Below are 20,638 nucleotides of genomic sequence, written 5' to 3'. Positions count from 1 at the left end.
TCGGACTCAACGTGGCTCAGGGTCTGGGGAGCCGCCCGTCAATGCGAGGCCCCTAGCCCGGCAGCTTCAGTTTCAGCATCACCTGTTAGGAATGCTCAATCGCAGGCCCGCGCCCCAGATCTCCTGAATCCAAGACAGGGGAGGGGCGCCGTGTGTACCTTGCCGCCCCTGAGAGTGACAGTGAGGCGCTGGACGGTGACAGCCCCTACCCTGGGGCTTCCTACTTCGCTCGGGTGAGAGTGGATGGCCAGGTAGGCAGCCCGGGTCCTCCTGCGATCTCCTGGCCGCAGGCTAGGTGGTCACGTGGGCTTTCGGCATCTCCATCCCTCCCCGCCCCCCCGCCGCCTCGAGCCTATAAGAGGAAGGAGAGGCTCCTAATTAAGTCGTTTGTGATCTTTGCAGTGTGTCGGACTGCTGGCCCTTCGGATACCCACTCCCTGTGCTAGGCCGCTGGGAGCGCGGAGGCTTCGAGAGACGCCTCTGGAAACTTGCAGAGCAGATAAGGGGCGGCGGGAGCCCGACCATAGTGGAACCATCCTGGGCTGCGACTGGCATCCGGTGCTGCGGGTGCAGGCGGGCGTTTGGGGTCTGGGCTGCGCTGCGTGCGCTCGCTCCCCGTTTGCGGGGTGCCCCAGCCGCGGGCGGGGCACAGAACTAGTCCGGGGGAAGCACGTGCCGCGGGTTAGTGACTGCTAGGTTGGTGTGCACAAGGAAGGTAAGTGCCTCTTCTCTCCAGCTGTGATTTGATTGTCTGATTTAATGTTTGAAATCCAACGGTGGGAAAACAGTAATATTGAAAACAATAAAAGACACCCCCTAATCCGCCCCCCCCCAAAAAAAACTGCTGGAAACAGACATTTCATGTTTTGACTAAATGTTTTCATTCAAGAGGCTGGCGTATTAACTAATGAGTTTGTGCCTGTAAGCTCCGGGTTCATTGTGCTAATAGACGTTTTCGAAGGGAAAAAACAAACAAACAAACAAACAAACAAAAAAAACCCTCTATATTCTCTAGGGATTTCCCGACCGTAGATGAAATGGTGACAGGAAAGTTGACCAGGGCACTTCATGCTTGAGTTTTGTGGGCCTGGGAAGACGTGCATGTATCAGGCAGATAGCTAGTATTTTTAAATATATTTAACTGGGAAACCAGAAAAGCAGAGTTAACTTCTTTCCTGGCGGATCGATCGAGATTGAGATCACCTGGACTGTTTTATGTGCTGACCCGGAACCCCGCCACTGTTCTCTTAACACGTTTCTCAGTTCCTGCCTAATTAATATTGGATTTTAAATTAAGTCAAGGGAATATTATTTTTGTGAAAAACAAAACTTTGGACTTGGGTGAATATTTAGGAAAATAAGGTTGACTCAGTTTTACTAGCTTCATAAAAAGCAACTTTGTGCTTTGTGTTGGCACACAACACTTTTGAGTAAAATTGTATTGTTAGGTTTCTAGTATTTACATGGGCATTCCATTGGGAATTTTTATTTTTCTAAGTTTCCAGACTCACAGTGGCTGATTTCCTTTGTGTGGGGGGAAAGAGGCTTGTTATTTAAAAAGTGAACATGTGGAAAGATTTGTGCTGTGAGTATTGTAAAAAGTAAATGTACTGTGACCATGAAAAGAACATTACACACTTATTCTTTGGCTCTTGTCTTTGTCCTGCAGAAAAACCTATGTTTCTGCCTACATTCTAGAAGAGGGGGAAATGTTTGGATCTGTTTATCAACAGGTGGTAAAGCATAAAACTTAGGATTCCATTTTATGTTCAAGCCTTTTTTTTTTTTTTAATTTGAGTTACTGAACCATTTTTATTTCAAAAGTTGCCAGTCTCCTGTAACATTTAAGACATACAAGTCTCTGAAGTCAATTTAAAAAACGTTTAGGACATCTTTCATAGAGGGACACAAATGAATCATATCATCATTTACATTTCTCAATTTATTTATAAAATGGAATACATAGATTCAACCCTTCAAAATATAATCAGCACTTGATATGTCTATTTTTAAGAATATTACACTACAGTTTTCTACACATGTGTATCCAACAGGTAACTCAAGATACATCTTTTAATAATTTAAAATCATGTTTTGAATCATTTTACATAATATCTATAAATAATAAAATAATAGGATACTGAAGGCTGAACTTGAACTATTTACTGGCATGTTTTTTGGTAATTACATTTAGAATCCTTGAGAAATGTGTACTTGAATTTTAGACTTCATCATTCAGCACCAAGCACACTATTTTAGACATATAGCATTTTTGAAAAGTCAAGCTTATTGCAGTATAATTTACATAGAGTAAAATCTGGCCTCTTCAGGTATATCACACTCTGAATCTTGACAGTTGCACACAGTCATATAATCCCCTCCATGATCAAGGCATGGAACCCTTCCATCAACCCCAGAAGTGCCCTTTCTAGTTGACCCTCTCCTCTCAACCCCAACCCCTGGAAATCACTGTCTGTTTGCTGACTATATCGTGTTACTCTTTAATATATTCTTACTCAGAAATAATTGTTGTCCTTTTCTCAAAAGAAAACCTCAGTTCCCCTCCTTTTTTGAGGATGAGCCACATTGTAATATTTTTGTTTTAATCCTGTCCCCTTGGGATAAATTGAAGCAAAGACAAAACTATTTTGAAAATGGGAAACCAGAGACACGTTAAATTTATATTGGGCTAGTAGATTTAATTCTTAGCAAATTCAGATCCCATTGTGGTATAAGCCTTTGGTTATAGTGTGCATCATTCGTTATTCTGAACTGAAAAACAAGGCCATTTAAAATACATTTATTACTTATGTAATATATAATGTAATTATATATATAATGTAATATATAATGTAATTAATAGAATATATAGTTTTTTATAATCTTGCCTTTAAGAGATACTTTTTTATATTTGAGATTAAGAAAGTTACTTGAAATTACATATTATCAAGTAATGAAAAGCATAAGAAGAATTGCAAATGACAATTTGTAGTCATTTAAAATAAAATATAGAGTGATTGAGACTACATAGGTTAAAATATTTAATAATCTTCTTAATAGGGGCTAAGGTCCGTGTCTAATTTATTTGTAGATGTCAGTTTTTTTCTTTTCTTTGCCCATGTCGTGAAATCTAGATTTCTCTGTAGGACATAGATATAAAATCTTTTATAAACCAATATTTGTTTCCTGTTTAATACATTATTCATATCAGTAAGCAGGAGCCTGTAATCGCTAGGCACTCCTAATAAAGGTACGTCAGATTGATGTCGTTTTCCTTTTTCCTTGGTGTTGTGAAAAACAAGAGCCTGTCTTTTAAATATGCATACAACTTACCTTTCAGAGAACTACAGTGACAGTAACTAGCGAACGCAGACTGGCAAGTTTATGAAGCACCAGCAAACTGGATAGTTGGCATTTCTGACTGAAACCGTTACAGCTCTTGATAATAGCTAAGGGCTTTACAAAGGGACTCTTTTGCAGGTGTACTTGAGAGAGGACAGAAGAATGAGGGTCACCTGGGAAGACAAATTACTGGACTCATACTTCCACAAGGCAGGACTGCGGTTTTGTTGATGAATGTTTTGTGTTCTACTGTCGAACCCCGGACTGGCAGGAGAGTTGAATGTGCTCAACTCTGCAAGGGCATGTCCTTTTGAATATCTTCACCCACAGCTCTCCTCCACCCTCCTCCAAATATTTTAATATGGTTCGGTTTCCTAAAAGTGGAGCGTTGTCACTGACAGTTGGTATTGGGAAGGAGCAAATACTTGATGATGAAAGAGAAGATTGATGGGCTTGCCCTGCGCAGCCCCACCCCTACCCTTACAGTGTGATAACCATGGGGCTGAGGCTTTGTCCTCTTCCTGTATTCAAGCCCTAAAAATCCTATCTCCTGTCCAGCTCAGTAGGCTACAAGGGAAGTTATTTTTCTCATTTTGGAAAATACCTGTACATGGTCTTAAGAGTTGCATGTGAGTTAATTATTAATGATGATAGTGTGATGATTTTAGAGTGCTTTTTATTTCTAATATCAAACTGAGAGCGTTAATATTTTTCTTTGGGAAAGATACATTTAAGGCTAATGGTTGGCAAGTAGCCACCTATACACATCAAGGGCACTTGACACCTAAGACATACTCTTCATCTTTAAATTCCTTCCATTGTCTGCTTTGTGAATGTGAATTTATGACTTATTCAGGCACAGATGTGGGGTGTTAGTGCTGAATGCTTGGACAAGTGTGATGGGCAGACTGGAAAATACAGCATAGGAGCATGTGGTGTTTTGTGTCCCACGCAGCTACTTGCAGCTCAGCTTTTTGGGCGGTGGCGATGGACTGTCAAGAAGGTGAGAGTAAAATCAGGAGGCAGAAATCTTCAGGGTGGCCAAAAGGGCATCTGAATCTAAATCATCTCGAAATCCTGTCTAACACTCTAAGCATATTCAGTGGCATACCGAAAGACTGAGGGGAACCCATGTGAGGTCCCTGTTTTTACTGAAGATGTGGGAACTCAGGGAGTTTATGTGATTTGTCTAAGGTCACCTGGCCTTCAGGCACAGCTGGGCGTTGGGCCCAGTGTTCTGCTCTGTCCTCTGGACAAGAATATATATAAAAACAGGCCTAGTGGTGACTGCCTTCTGATTTTTTTTTTTTTAACCAGGCTTAATAGGCACTTTGATAAAAATCAGTCTACTCTTTCTAGAGTGTCTTTGTGCCGTTTCTAGGGCCTGCCCTTTTCTTTGCCAAGGAATCACTGTCAATATTTGGAATTTTAAAAACTTTTAAAAAGTTAAAATTATTTTTTAGTTTAAGAGCCATAATGCATTCCCCAGCTAGTACGTTAGAACACTGTGTATAATCCCATGTGTACAAAAAGCTTTCGTGCTGGACACAGACGTGACCTGAGAGGGCTCCACACAGGTGTGTGTGCTGGAGGAGTGTGAGAGAGAGAACTTTGGGCAGGAGACAAGGGCTGTTCATCATGAAGGATATGGGCCACCTGTTTTAGGCTATGGTGAGGATTTAAAACCAGCATGCAAATAAATGACTACTTATAGATTCGGGATGTCCGGGTACACATTCTTTTGTTGGCCTGGTGAAATTCTACACCTGCCAGGCCCAACAATTAAGGTGTTTAGAGACTGTTTTTCCTTGTTATACCAGAGCTTGAGGTCACAGAGGCAATGCTTCGATGTTCAAACCAATGTGTCAGGACAATCCAGTTGGTACATTGTTGTAGATATGTATTCTTTTGGGAATCCTTTCCTTCAGTCAGTTTATATTCTTGGTTTAGAGCAGAACTGCTTAAATGACCACAGGTTGTTTATTCACTTTTCTAGACCTCCAGTGAAGAAGACTTTCCTTTTGCTACCTGTTCTCTTGGGTCCCAGGTCTACTGCAGTGATTTAAATTCATCACCCTTTGTTGTGTCTTTGCTTAAGAAGGAAAAACCCTTTGCATTGGCTACCAAGTTATTAGTTACCCAAAACTCCGCTGACAAATAGTTGTCATGTGAATCTGGATAATTTAAAAGATACCCAACCAAAACCCAGCACATCCTCTTAAGCACTGTCCAGCAACCAGCTATCACATGAATTATCATGGTACTGGGGTATGTGTGGAGATCTCAGAGAAGTTGGTGAATATGTATAAAACCTGTATTTTCTAAACCAAGTTGCTGTGCCTGGATGAATCTCCTGGATTCATAGATTCAATAGATTGCCTGGATGAATCTCCTGGCATTTGCTATTTTGCGGTACGCATCTGGTAGGTCATTTCAGCATTTCTGGGTCGAGAATGAACATTTCAGTTATAGGTGTAAAAGTTCAATGGGATTGATTCTTTGCTCTTGAGAGAGATGTCATTTTGATTTTAAATGTTTTCTCTTTCCAACTGGATAATGGGGAGTATTATTTCAAGTTCATGGGTTTCCTTGCTACTATTCATCACTTTGTGTTGGTAGAAACTTTATGGTTTTAAGAGGCCTAATGAAAGGAAAAGATGGCCTTGGTTTTCTGATAGTTTAGTGGGTTGGCTCTTCTGAGCTACTTAAGCTGAAATGCCAAATACATTTCTTTTGGGCAATGTAAGGTTCAGATAGCATGAAAGTCAGCCCAACTTTGGCCAAAATGTTCAGAGAATGATTTTTTTTTTTGTTTAAGCAATTTAATTGGTTTTTAAAAGTTGAGTATTACATTGAAGCCTGTTTTCAAATTCTTATTTTAAAATCTACTGCTTTCCTGCTTAATTTCTTGAATATAATTTGATCTTCATTTGATGATTGAGAGTGTTGAATTTATCCTTAGGTAAGTTTACTGTGAGTAGTGTTCTGTATAAGAAATAGGCTTACCCAGAGGCTCAGCAGTAAAGAATCGGCGTGCCATGCAGGAGATGTGGGTTGGCTCCCTGAGTTGGGAAGATCCTTTGGAGAAGGAAATGGCAACCCATTCCAGTATTCTTGCCTGGGAAATCCCATGGACAGAGAGGAGTCTGGTGGGCTACAGTCCATGGGGTTGCAAATGAGATGGACATGACTTAATGACTAAATAACTGTATAAGAAAGTTGGGATACTCACCATGGTGATCGCACTAAACTTTGGATATGCTTTTTTAAAATTATTATTAAATTGTGTAAGCCGTCTTGTTTTTTTTTTTTTAAGTTTAAGAAATAAATATTTAATACTGTAAATCAACTATGTGCATGTATGCTAAGTCACTTCAGTCGTGTCCAACTCTTTGGGACTCTGTGAACTGTAACCCGCCAGGCTCCTCTGTCCGTGGAATTTTCCAGGCAAGAATACTGGAGTGGGTTGCCATTTCCTTCTCTATAGGATCTTCCAGACCCAGGGATTGAACCCGTCTCATGACTTCTGCGTTGGCAGGTGGCTTCTTTACACTAGCGCCACCTAGGAAGCCCCAATCAGCTATACTTCAATATTGCTTCCAGAATACAATTTTTATGCATGTTACTTAACTATTTTGTTCTCAATTGTATACTGTTTAAGTTGTGTTTTAAAATACTTTAAATGTCTTTTGATTAAATAATTGGCCACATAAGATGCTCAATTCAGTTCAGTTGCTCAGTCGTGTCTGACTCTTTGAGACCCCATGAACTGCAGCACGCCAGGCCTCCCTGTCCATCACCAACTCCTGGAGTCCACACAAACCCATGTCCATTGAGTTGGTGATACCATCTAACCATCTTATCCTCTGTCATCCCCTTCTCCTCCTGCCCTCAATCTTTCCCAGCATCAGGGTCTTTTCAAATGAGTCAGCTCTTCGCATCAGGTGGCCAAAGTGTTGGAGTTTCAGTTTCAACATCAGTCCTACCAATGAACACTCAGGACTGATCTCCTTTAGGATGGACTGGTTGGATCTCCTTGCAGGCCAAGGGACTCTCAAGAGTCCTTTCCAACACCACAGTTCAAAAGCATCAATTCTTCATTCAGTAAAAGGTGCTCAGCTTTCTTTATAGGCCAACTCTCACAGATCATTTAGCAAAAATAACCCACTAAAATACAGTCACTGAGGTGCAGTATGGAAAACATACGCACAGTGTATGTGTATGTGCAGGTCGATTGAAATGGGAGAAGTGTTTTTAGGGCAAATTGAGGGATAAAAAACCTCCTAACAATACAGTCAATTTTAGAGCTGACATCTAAAGGCTACCAGTGACCTAACTGCCAACTCCTATATTCAGTCACTTGCTCTAACAGGTCATTTCTATGGTTCTATAAATGTTTTCAAGGATCTCTATTAAAGACCTTCCTTGATAGATACAATGTGGTGTAAACATCAGTGGAATATTATTCAGCCTTAAAAAAGAAATTCTGACATGTGTGCCAACATGGGTGAACCTTGAGGACATTAGGCTTGGTGAAATAAGCCAGTCACAAAAGAACAAATACGGTATGATTCCTCGTATGTGAGGTACTAAATAGTTTAAATCTGTACAGACAGATGGAGAAGGAAATGGCAACCCACTCCAGTACTCTTGCCTGGAGAATCCCATGGATAGAGAGCCTGGCAGGGTACAGTCTGTGGGGTCACAAAGAGTCAGACGTGACTGAAGTGACGACGCACGCACACAAGCATGCATGCACATACAGACAGAAGTAGAATGCTGGTTGCCAAGGAGCTGGGGGACGGAGGAATGGGGAAGTTGTTTAACATGTGTAGAGCCTTAGTTTTGCAAGATGAAGAGTTCTAGAGATTGGTTGCATGACAAAGAGAAAGTATTTTACATTACTGAACTGTAAACTTAGAAATAGTTAAGATGGTAAACTTGATGTGTATTTTACTACAACTTTTTAAAGTTTGGAAATTGCTAGTTTTGACAATAATTCAGTTCAGTTCAGTCACTCAGTCATGTCCGACTCTTTGCAACCCATGAATCGCAGCACACCAGGCCTCCCTGTCCATCACCAACTCCCGGAGTTCACTCAAACTCATGTCCATTGAGTCGGTGATGCCATCCAGCCATCTCATCCTCTGTCGTCCCCTTCTCCTCCTGCCCCCAATCCCTCCCAGCATCAGAGTCTCTTCCAATGAGTCAACTCTTTGCATGAGGTGGCCAAAGTATTGGAGTTTCAGCCTTAGCATCATTCCTTCCAAAGAACACCCAGGACTGATCTCCTTTAGAATGGACTGGTTGGATCTCCTTGCAGTCCAAGGGACTCTCAAGAGTCTTCTCCAACACCACAGTTCAAAAGCATCAATTCTTCGGGGCTCAGCTTTCTTCACAGTCCAACTTTCACATCCATATGTGACCACTGGACAATAATTAGCATTATGCTTTATCCTTTATATTTTCTTTTAGTAATCAGGGATTGTATACATTGACTGGGAATCTAAGTAGTTGAAATATGGAATCGTGTACTCATGATTAATAAATACACATAGATATTTTTAAAAATTTCCTTGATCTTGTATTTATCTTCAGCTACCATTCTCTCTCCGGTCCCTTGTGGTCAGTCAGTGTTGATTGGAAGTGGTAGCACCTTTGTATTAGTTCCTTATTATTTTACCTGGTCTGCCTGCCTCCTTTACTGGGGACCGTGGCTCCTTGAAGGCAGGGTGTATGTCTCTTGGGATTCCTTTAGATCCTCTGTATCTGCTTAATACCATGCCTACTGAAAGTGCTCCATCTTTCATACTCTTTACTGGCTGAAAGCATATATTTTCTACACATTTCTTCATTTTTTCCTTGTTTTTAATCTGTACCATGTGGGATCTTAGTTCCCTGACCACGGATCAAACCTGTGCTGCCTGCATTGAGAATGTGGAGTCTTAACCACTGGACTGTCAGGGAAGTTTCTTCATATTCTTTTCTTACAATAGATATTTATAGCATTGTATTGGAAGGTGAATAAAATATAGTGTGTGCTTTCAGGGAGCTTAAAACCTAATTGTATGTACTTCTTACTCTCCCACTCCACCGTTACCACTTCCAAGAAGGATTCAGTGTAGTTCTCATCTAATAGGGGTGCTAGTGTGAAAAAAGTGTTAAGGCATAGAATGCCAACCACTTCACAATGTACTTTGTGTATTTCTTATGGATGGGGCAGGTTTTCTGTAGGAAAATGAAGGAGGTTAGAGTGGAATGATGAGTTGGGGCAACATAGTGGAATGCCTTGACTGTTAGAATAGCATGGCTTAGAAGAGGCTGGTGGGGAGCAGAGCTGCTCAGAGCTGGGTTTTTAAGAATGTTAATCTGGCCCCTCTGGGGCCCTGGAGAGAGCTAATTGGAGTCTAGGAGCAGTGAGGAACCTATTTAAGATGCACAGATAAGAAGTAGCAAGAGCTTGCTCCAATGGTGGCAAAAGACTTACTGGGGGAAAGGCATAATGGAGAGAGAAACTCATGATGACGGGTTTGATGAAAGGCAGCTGGATGAAGGGGAGAAGACAGATAACTGTAATGGGCTTTGTCATTAACACAAATAGGAAATGAGTGGCTTACGGGAGGAAAATGATGAATTTTCCCATGGATATTGTACCAGTTGGTCTTCCCAGGTGGCACTAGTGGTAAAAAAAAAAACCCGCCTGCCAATGCTAGAGACGTAAGAGGCTTGGATTCAATCTCTGGGTCAGGAAGATCCCCTGGAGGAGGGCATGGCAACCCACTCCAGCGTTCCTGCCTGGAGAATCCCATGGACAGAGGAACCTGGAGGGCTACAGTCCATAGGGTGGCAAAGAGTTGGACATGATTAGCGATTTAGCCGGAGAAGGCAATGGCACCCTTGTACTCTTGTACTCAAGGCATCCAGTACTCTTGCCTGGAAAATCCCATGGATGGAGGAGCCTGGTAGGCTGCAGTCCATGGGGTCGCTAAGAGTCGAACACGACTGAGCGACTTCACTTTCACTTTTCATGCACTGGAGAAAGAAATGGCAACCCACTCCAGTGTTCTTGTCTGGAGAATCCCAGGGACAGGGGAGCCTGGTGGGCTGCCGTCTATGGGGTTGCACAGAGTCGTACACGACTGAAGCGACTTAGCAGCAGCAGCAATTTAGCATGCATGCATGTATTGTACCATTAGCCAGTGCTCTATAACACGTTGTCATCAAGTTTAGCAGCTTAAAACAACAAACATCTCACATGGTTTCTGAGAGGAATCCAGAAGCAGTTTAGCTATAGGATATTGTCCAGGGCTGCAGTCACCTGACCATTAGACTGGGGCTATAGTTCCTTACTGGCTATTGGCAAGAGGCCACTGTAGGGCTACTTGAGTGTCCTCACAATATGGCAGGTAGCTTTCCCACAGAATGAGTGATCCAAGAGAGCAAGCCAGATAGAGGCTGCAGTGCCTTAGTCATGGAAGTGCATGCCATCCATTCTGCCATAATTTATTCTAGAAGGGTGTCACTAAATGCAGGCCATACTCAAAGGGGAGGTTAGGCACCATCTTTTGAAGGGGAGGAGTGTTAAAACTACCACAGATATATTGTTTTGATGACAAATGGAGTGAGCATTCAGAGGAAAATGTCAGGAAGAAGGAATTGGGAGCTTTAGAGAGCCAAGCTGCCTGCATATGGAGGTAGGTGCCAGCTGGAGCTGAAAATACTGAAAATGGAGAACTTCTCTAGGCAAATTTTTTAATGATCTCTCTCAACCAGTCTCATTATTAAAGGTCATTGTTCCCTTCCCCAAAGTATATTATTCCAGATATTTAAACTTTTAAGTTTTCCATTTTTAATTTCTTGTATTGTTTTGTTTTTTCTCCAAGCTTATGAAAAATCTCGGTTACAGAAAAGTTGAAAGACTAGTATAATGTCCATATATTCACTATCTGGAGTCAGTAATTATCAGCATTTTGATTTATTTGCCCACTGTATCTGTCCATCTGAATATTTTTCTGAACTACTTATTGAGTGGCATTCTTTGGTAAAGAAGGGTTTCCCCCTCTATCTTGGGAAAAACTACAGGTCCTCTTAAAAAGGCAGAGTACAGGTTTAATTCTTTTCCCCTGATGACTAATTAAGAGAGTGAGGAACTGATGTAACAGTCACTTGCAACGGTAGCAGATGATTTTATCTGAACACCAGTATGGACTCGTAGTCCAAAGCATATGTAATTTTGCTGTTTATTGCCAAGTACCCATGGAAGTTGTGCCATTTTGCATTCTCACCAACAGTGTAGAAGCCAGTCCATGTTTTTTCCGTAACCTTGCCAAGAGAGTCTGTTGTAAAACATTTGAGTTTTTGGCAAACATCAGTGAGAAATGGTATTTTGGTACACTTTGATTTGTATCTCTTTATTGAACAAAGTTGAACATCTTTTTATGTGTTTTGAGAGCCATTTGCCTTCCTTTTTGTGTGTTCTGTTTGTGTTTTTTGCCTGTTTTCCCAATGAAGTTTGGATTTTTTTTAAAATCTTAGTTTAAGAGCTCTCTCTATATACCAGAGAAATTAGCCCTTTGTTTCTAATATGAGTTGGGAGTATTTTTTTCCAGTTTGTCATTAACGTTTTGAGTTATGGTGTTTTTTTTAAAATTAGTTTTTAGTGGAATATAGTTGATTTACAAGGTTGTGTTAGTTTCTGATGCACAGCAAAGTGGATCAGGTACATAAATACACATTTACCCTTTTGAAAAATTCTATTCCCATGTAAGTCAGTACGGAGTATTGAGTAGAGTTCCCAGTGCTGTACAGCAGGTTCTTATTGCTATCCATTTTATATACAGTAACGTACATACGTCAGTCCCAGTCTCCTGATTTATCCTCCCCCTTGATAACCGTAAGTTTTCTACGTTGTTGACTCTATTTCTGTTTTGCAAATAGATTCATTTATACCTTTTTTTAGATTCCACATATATGTGTATCATGTAAAAAATATGAAATGCTTCAAAATTTGCATGTCATGCATGCACAGGAGCCATGCTAACCTCTGTATTATTCCAGTTTTTAATATCTATGCCGCCAAAGTGAGCACTGACTTATGCCGTTTTTATGATATGTGGATATTGACTTTCATGAGTTTATGTACTTTTATGCACATCTTTTAATTGCATCTGGATTTTGAGTCATAGTTAAGGTTTCCCCTACACCCGTATTATAAGGGGATTTATCTGTGTTCTCTTCTAGTCTAACCTGTGCAGCCCCTTCTTCCTCCCCCCATTCCTGTCTTACCCCCTCTCTCTTCCTCCTCCCTCTCCTTTCTCTTTCCAAATCTCTGCTAACATTTGGAGTTTATTCTGGCATACATGTCTTTTTCCAATGATTATTCTGTGTTCCAATGTTTTTGTAGCGATTTGAGACATCGCCTTTATCATATGACAAATTTCCAAAATCTTTTGACTTTTAAATTGGCTGTTTTGGGATTTTCTATTCTGTTGCATAGCAGTGTGTTTCTCTCCAGTCAGGAAAGAAACTATACAATAGGTTCAACAGGAGCAGTCTAATATAAGAATTCCCAACTGTGATGGGAGATTAAGTGTAAGATGTAAGAAACTCTATAAGGCACCCAAGAGCCGAGGTAGAGTACCCAAGGAAGGACAAACTTCGGGGGCTGGGGGTGTTCGGACCTCCTTGGAAAAGACAGTTTGGCCACTAAAATGTTCACTGGTTTACCCAGACAAAAGTGGTCTGGAGTTGCAGGTGGGGAGCAGGCAACCAGCATTTGGTAGCCTGGGCATGCCCTGGAAATCCAGTTGCCTGCCAGAGCGGAAGGCCTTCAGAGCATGCAGGTGCTGGTGATGAAGCTTGCACAAGGAACAACTTCTCTAACTCCTCAGGACATAGTCTAAATAGGTCGTTGCAGAAAGATTCTTGCCATGCCAGGGCTGCAAGTTTGCAATGGGATCTTGTTCTGGACTAGCACAGGCTCCACTGGCTGTTCTCACCCACAGTGTCAGCCTCTGCCCCTGCCAGAAATCACAGCGGCCTCTTCCTCCTGCAGTCCCTGCAGCGCCCTCTACTGAGAAAGCTTAGCACTGGGCTCAGTTTAAATGCTTAAAGGAATTCTATTGCCATAGAACATATATTATGTATATTGAAGAGTGCATTAGAAGGTGAGAGGCAATAAATTGATCATTGACAGGTGCATTGGCCTATGTATTCCTTTTTTATCATTGGCTATTCATAATATATTTGAAGATCTGTTAATGCTAGTCATGCTTACTGATCTACCCTTTGAGGTAGGTTTTTTAAATTTTTCTGTAAGAATTTAAAAATGAATTTATCTACTTCTAGGGGGAAAAAAACTGGTTGGCATTTTTATTTAATCCTATATTTTTTAAGTTTTTTTTTTTTCCTCTCCAGAGATTGAACCCAGGCCACAGCACTGAGAGCCCAAAGTCCTAACCACTAGGCTACCAGGGAACTCCCTGTGTTTTTTAATTTTTAAAAGTATTTTATATTAAATTCTCATGGTAGAAAATTCTTATAGTTAACAACAAAAGCTTTATGGAAGTGAATGAAGAAGAAAACGAATTCCATGCCTTTTATTCCTACCCCTCTAAGGTTGTGTGTATATTTTTCATGATGTATTTCTAGGTCCATATAAGTGTGTATGTATAATAAAAATGTGTCAACCTTTTTCACAGTATGCTTGTACCTGTAACTTAGAAATGTCTTTTCTTTTTTCTTTACAGCCATACCTGTCCATGACTCTGTGAACATTATAATGTCCTTTTGTGCCTCTTCTTACAAGGGGTTTTCCTAGCTGTTACCTACTCAAGACATGGATGTCAAAAACTCACCATCTAGCCTTAACTCTCCTGTCTCCTATAACTGCGGTCAATCCATCCTACCCCTGGAGCCAGGCCCCATCTATTTACCCTCTTCCTATGTAGAGAGCCGCCATGAATACTCAGCCGTGACATTCTATAGCCCTGCTGTGATGAATTACAGTATTCCCAATAACTCAGAAGATGGGCCTGGTCGACAGACCACAAGCCCAAATGTATTGTGGCCAACTCCTGGACACCTCTCTCCTTTAGCCATCCATTGCCAGCCGTCAGTTCTGTATGCAGAACCTCAAAAGAGTCCTTGGCGTGAAACCAGATCATTAGAACACACCTTACCTGTGAACAGGTAAATCCAGTCTTCATTCTGAATTATATTATGGCCAATATTCAGATTGCTTTATGATTTAGTGAGAAGAAAGATATATGTTATACAAGGTCTTCATTATCACATAGAGCACCTAAAACATCTGATGTTCTGAATTCTAGGATATCTATTCTGATATTCTAGTCCTTACTAAAAAGTTGAGCTTTTAGATCTGTGTTGTGGGGGAGAATTCACTTCATGACTGTCTTTGGAAAATATTTAACTTAAATCACTTCCTTCTTGATGAAGTGATTTGAGTTTCAAAAAGGAGTTTTAATTTCAAGTTAGATCCTTCCTATCTTGAAGTGAAATCACAGCTTAGTGTTCACGACAAATTATGTCCAAGATAAAAGTAACCATTGGTATTACAGCTTGATGAAATGCTAGACAGGTGAAAAGATAAACTTTGCTACAAATTTTTAAACAGTGAACTAAATAACATTTTATAAAGATTGACAGGAATCTAAATGTGGACTTTAGTTGAACATTCTTAAACTCTAAGTGCAAGGTAACATGATGGATTATTCGCATTCAATTTGTTATACATACACACACGTATATATTTTGTGCTAGGTGGCTTGTGGGGTCTTACTTCCCCAACCAGGGATTGAACTCGGATAGTTTTAATGATAATCATGGCTACGGAGGGCAGAGGTAGTACAGGGAGAAGCATGAGGGGGCATAACTTTACACAACAACCCAAGCACTAAGTTATAGCATATTTGACATTGAAATTTATTACTTTTGAATATCATAAAACTTTGAGAAAGCCATATTACACACTAATTTTATTTTTCTTCTTTTTTAAAGAAGTTTTTGATGGGTAAAAGAGAATATGAAAAATGTAGATAACTTTTTAAAAATAATGTCTTCTCATTCAACTTTTAAAGGAAGAAATATCTTATTTCTGAGGACAAGTTCTAATCAGAGTTCTGTGAATATTTGGTTACAGTAAACCTCAGCATATTAAATTTATAAATCAATCATACCTCTGCCATGTCCTTTCCAAAGGAAATATGCTGTAGCAAAATTAGGAACTAGCCCAGTGTGTTCTTGGTGTCTGCAGGTGCTCCCTTGTGGGTTCTCCCTTCCTCTGTGGTAAGCCCTGGCCCTCTCTCCACCCTGCATTGAACACCTGCTTTCTTCAGAGCCTTCTCAAGGGACAGGCATGTGTTTATGCTCTCCCCCTCTCCCCTCCTCTTCTCCTTTGCTCTCCCCTTTTCCCCACTGTTCCCACCCAGACTTGATGTGGTCACTGATTATAGAGATGTACACCCTGATGGCTACAGCTAGTTCTCCATGGTAACCAGTGTTCATTTGCACTACGTGGATGGGTGTAAACTCACCTATCCACTTTCAGACACCAGCGATCCCGACAAGGCGACTCTTAATAGATCTGATATCAGTAACAAAGGTTTTGCTTGATCAAATCTCTTGGAATATATTTGTTATGAAGCCTGGAGGGCAAAGAGATACATGAGGCAATGTTCATGCTGTTCCTTTTTCTAGAAAGGGCTTGTTTTACCATCAATGTTCTTTTACAGTGAATGTTCTCTTTGCCCCTAGGGAGACATTGAAAAGGAAGGCTAGTGGGAGCAGTTGTGCCAGCCCTGCTACTAGTCCAAGTTCAAAGAGGGATGCCCACTTCTGTGCTGTCTGCAGTGATTATGCGTCGGGATATCACTATGGAGTCTGGTCGTGTGAAGGATGTAAGGCCTTTTTTAAAAGAAGTATTCAAGGTACAAGAGTGTTGTTAGCTGCTTTTTTTGTTTTCCACTTTGCTTTTAAACAATTTTGCAGATGACCTGGCAGAAATTTCACCTTTGTTTGCCCTGCGTGGTACACAGAGTACTTGATGAGTGTTTCAGAGGATCATGTGTCTTTGGGGGTGGGGGGAATTGTTTCAAGTATAGAGTACTTTATCTTTCACACAGATCTGTACCCCAAAACCCAAATGGATCTTGTACCACCATCACCTGTTGCTATCTTCCTAGGAGAGAACATCTTATGACCTTTGTGAAGGTTGGAAAAAATGTGTGCCCATTAGGAACTGCGAAGATTGTTTCTTCCTTTGACTTGTGTTTAATATCTAGCATACGTAACAGTTGAGATGGTGGGCTGGCTCCTGAGGAAGAGAGAATATGTTTTATGCAGTCAGTAGCTCAACTAGTGGAACCTCCTTCACAATCCCATTTTCTGGTCTGAGTTTAGACTGTTTCCCTACCCTTCTCCAAATTTCTGTTAGGCTGGCTTTTTGTTTCTGTAATTTTGTTAAATCATCTCTTTAATCAATTTCAGATTGTACGCACCTGGTTTCAAGGCCAGTCAGCCCCTTGCCACACGTTTCCTTGCTAGTCCTAATTTGCTGCAGGCACTTTCTTGCTTGCTTGTGCTCTCAGCCGTCTCTCTACCCCCATAACCCCTCCCTTGTCAGCCCTCCTTCCAGGCAGTGGCCTGTGTTCCCATCTCAGAGCTCCCTTCCCTTTTCTGCCAAAGCCTTGTTCTTAACCGGTTAAAGAAAGCTACCTTAAAGCAATGCATAGTGTGCAAGTGGTGAACAGCAATTTATTGAGTTAATTCACCCAATGAAACTCTAGATTGACAGCATTTTACCTCAAGCAGAGAAGCTGATGTAATCTAGAGGGAGATGAGGGGTGGAATGTTACTAGATAAGGAATCACCTTCCTCTGAGTCCCTGGGAAATTCACCCTTCATAGATGAGCACCTCGGAGAAGGCGATGGCACCCCACTCCAGTACTCTTGCCTGGAAAATCCCATGGCCGGAGGAGCCTGGTAGGCTGCAGTCCATGGGGTCGCGAAGAGTCGAACACGACTGAGCGACTTCACTTTCACTTTTCACTTTCATGCATTGGAGAAGGCAGTGGAAACCCATTCCAGTGTTCTTGCCTGGAGAATCCCAGGGACGGGGGAGTCTGGTGGGCTGCCGTCTATGCGGTTGCACAGAGTCAGACACGACTGAAGCAACTTAGCAGCAGCAGCAGCAGATTGGCACCTGTTTGTCCTCAACCCTCCATTTAGTAGCTCTGTGACTTGATGTCCTGGCCTGGTTTCCTCATCTGTGAAATGGAGGTAGTTATTCAAAAACTGAAATGTGAACATATTTGTAAAATGTAGTTATGTGAAATGTAGTTATGTGAAAAATATTTGGTCAATTATAAACACTGCAAGAGTAGAACTACTTGCAAATTCAAGTTATTCTAATTTTTCTTTTAACTCTTTTGTTTTCAAATGTCGGCGTCTTTTCTTTCTGCCTGTGTTGTTTCTCTTCTAATCCTAACCTCATTTAAACCCATCTCCTCTAAAATCTTCATAGTTAGGTGGATGAGGGCCTCTGCCATTTCCAAGCTCCTTTGCTTGTCAAAAGGAAAAACAACACAAATAAAGGAAGCTGATGTCATCAAATATTATCAAAATGTAAATCATGTTTGGCTATTTTTTTCTTTTATATACACAGAACTTTTCTGCATTTAACATTTTCAGTGCTTAAATTTTTTTTGGTTATCATTGTACTAGTAGATTATCAGGTCAGGTCCAGTTTCTTGTGATATATGATCAGAACAATTTAGATTTTCTGAAATTCAGAACCAAACTCTTGATATGATGATAATTCTCTACTTTGTTGAAGTTCTAGAATTTTATATTCTAAAGGAAGTTTTGATCCAAAAAACACTAACTACATCCTTAAAAGAAAGAATTTTTCTTATTTGCTCCTTGGGAAAAATCTCTGTATGGACTATATTTCATGAACCCTGAGACTGCAGCTGATAACAATAAGTTTACTGCGCTTTCCCCACATCATTCCTTCCTAATGCATCAGCAAAGGAGCTGTTAGGAAAGGGAGAAGGAAGGTCATATCCTAAAAGTGCAGATGGTAATGTTAGTGCTCTTACAATTGCTGAATGCCTAATTGATTATTTCTTTAGACTCTGCCTATTTTTGGTACCCTCTGGTATAAATGCATTGCAGTAACTCAAAACAACTACTCAATTTTTTTGGTATGTCGAATGGAATGAGAATCAAATATATTTTCATAAATTGAAAAAGAATAAAACAGATTCTTTTGGGCTTCCCTGGTGGCTCAGCTGGTAAGGAATCCGCCTGTAATATGGGAGACCTGGGTTCGATCCCTGAGTTGGGTAGATCCCCTGGAGAAGGGAACAGCCACCCGTACCTGTATTCTGGCCTGGAGAATTCCGTGGACTGTACAGTACATGGGGTCACAAAGAGTCAGACACGACTGAGCAACTTTCACTTCACTTCACTTTGTTTTATTAAATAAATCCATTTTCACTGATTTAAAAAATATAGGACCTTTTTTTTTTTGTTTGAGATATAATTTACATACAACAAAATTCCTCTATTTTAATTTTATAGTTTTTTTTTTGGTCTTTTTGCAAAGCCATGAGGCATGTGGGATCCTAGTTCCCCACCAGAAATTGAACCCATGCTTCCTGCAGTGGAAGAGTGGAGTCTTAACCACTGGGCCACCAGGGAAGCCACAAATTTTACAGTTTTATGAATTTTGAAAATATATGTAGTCATGTAACCAACACTGTAATTAAGATACGGAACATTGCTATAACCTCAAAATATTCCTTCATGCCCATTGCAGCCAATTTCACCCAAGCTTCCCAGCTCTGTTGACCCTTGATCTATTTTCTATCCTTACAATTTTGCCTTTTCTAGAATGTCATATAATTGCATCTTAAAGTTTGTAACCATTTGCGTATGGCTTCTTTCACTTATGATGCTTTTAAGATTTATCTGTGTTGTTGGATGTATTAGTAGTTCATTCCATTTTTTTTTTTACTAATATTCCAGTAAGTGTACCCCATTTTGTTTATTTGTTCTTTTTTTTGGTCACATTGCAAGGTTTGTGGGATCTTAGTTCTCTGATCAGGGATAGAACTCTGGGAGGGAAGTGTGGAGTCCTAACCACTGAACCACCAGGGAATTACATGTTTATTTGTTCATTTGAATTGTTTCTAGTTCTATGCTATTTTGAATAAAACTGCTGTGAACATTTATGCATATCTCTCTGTTTAGACATTTCTTTTTGTTTCTTTTGGGTAAATACTTATGAGTAAAATTGCTACTTGTATGATAAGCTCCGTATGTGGCGCTAGGGGTAAAGAATCTGTCTACCGATGCAGGAAACGTAAGAGATGTGAGTTTGATCCCTGCGTCAGGAAGATCCCCTGGAGGAGGGATTGGCAGCCCACTCCAGAATTCTTGCCTGGAGAATCGATGGACGAGAATCCTGGTGAGCTACAGTCCGTGGGGTCGCAAAGAGTCAGATATGGGTAGCCTTTCCCTTCTCCAGGGGATCTTCCACCCAGGGATCGAACTCAGGTATTCTGCATTGCAGGCACATTCTTTACTGTCTGAGCAACAAACGAAGCCCACACATTCATATGCATTCATTTCTTCAACAAACTATAATTGAGTACTTTGTATGGATTCAGTTCAGTCACCCAGTCATGTCTGACTCTTTGTGACCCCATGGACTGCAGCAAGCCAGGCCTCCCTGTAAAGCTTTATATCTTAAAGAATTAGCTTCATGATTTGCCTTGAATTTTGCTTTGCATCTTTCTTAGTTCTGTTCATATAGAGTAGTATGCTTCTCAGACTCTTGCACAGAGCAATAAAACCATTTTAATATGTGCAGTGTTTGCTGCAGTTCAAGGAGGACTTTTTTCTTTTTGCCAGAAATGAAGTGAATTACTATCACCTTCTTGCACACGGCATTCTCTAGGCTATTGTCTTCATATTATTGTGTTTTCCAATCCTTTTTTAAAAAATTAAAATGCTTTTTTACAACAAACTCTGAGACCAACCTCTCAGTTGAGTTCAGTCGCTCAGTTGTGTCCGACTCTTTGTGACCCCATGAACCGCAGCACGCCAGATCTCCCTGTCCATCACCAACTCCCGGAGTCCACCCAAACCCATATCCATTGAGTCAGTGATGCCATCCAACCATATTATCCTCTGTTGTCCCCTTCTCCTCCTGCCTCCAATCTTTCCCAGCATCAGGGTCTTTTTCAGTGAGTCAGCTCTTCACATCAGG

At 40.8% G+C, this 20,638-nt stretch overlaps 1 protein-coding gene and 1 non-coding gene across 3 annotated transcripts in view; one reads left to right on the top strand and one right to left on the bottom strand.

Annotated features, from left to right (window-relative positions):
* Positions 1-384: 384 nt before the first annotated feature.
* The window catches only part of ESR2 (estrogen receptor 2), an 88,319-nt gene continuing 68,065 nt past the window's right edge, over positions 385-20,638 (top strand). For both annotated transcript variants that reach the window (XM_019969036.2, XM_019969035.2), the window contains exons 1-3: positions 385-715; positions 14,091-14,532; positions 16,117-16,289. In XM_019969036.2, the coding sequence (XP_019824595.2) occupies positions 14,180-14,532; positions 16,117-16,289 (526 nt within the window). In that variant the 5' untranslated portion in view covers positions 385-715; positions 14,091-14,179. The remainder of the gene's footprint in view (positions 716-14,090; positions 14,533-16,116; positions 16,290-20,638) is intronic.
* LOC139185486 (U6 spliceosomal RNA) lies at positions 12,327-12,430 on the bottom strand. Its single transcript, XR_011569069.1, has one exon. It is a non-coding gene; the product is annotated as a U6 spliceosomal RNA (small nuclear RNA).

Source organism: Bos indicus, chromosome 10, assembly GCF_029378745.1.
Source record: "Bos indicus isolate NIAB-ARS_2022 breed Sahiwal x Tharparkar chromosome 10, NIAB-ARS_B.indTharparkar_mat_pri_1.0, whole genome shotgun sequence".
Classification (NCBI taxonomy): Eukaryota; Metazoa; Chordata; class Mammalia; order Artiodactyla; family Bovidae; genus Bos; species Bos indicus.
The sequence above is the reverse complement of the archived record's forward strand: the minus strand, read 5'-3'. Positions and strand labels throughout refer to the sequence as shown.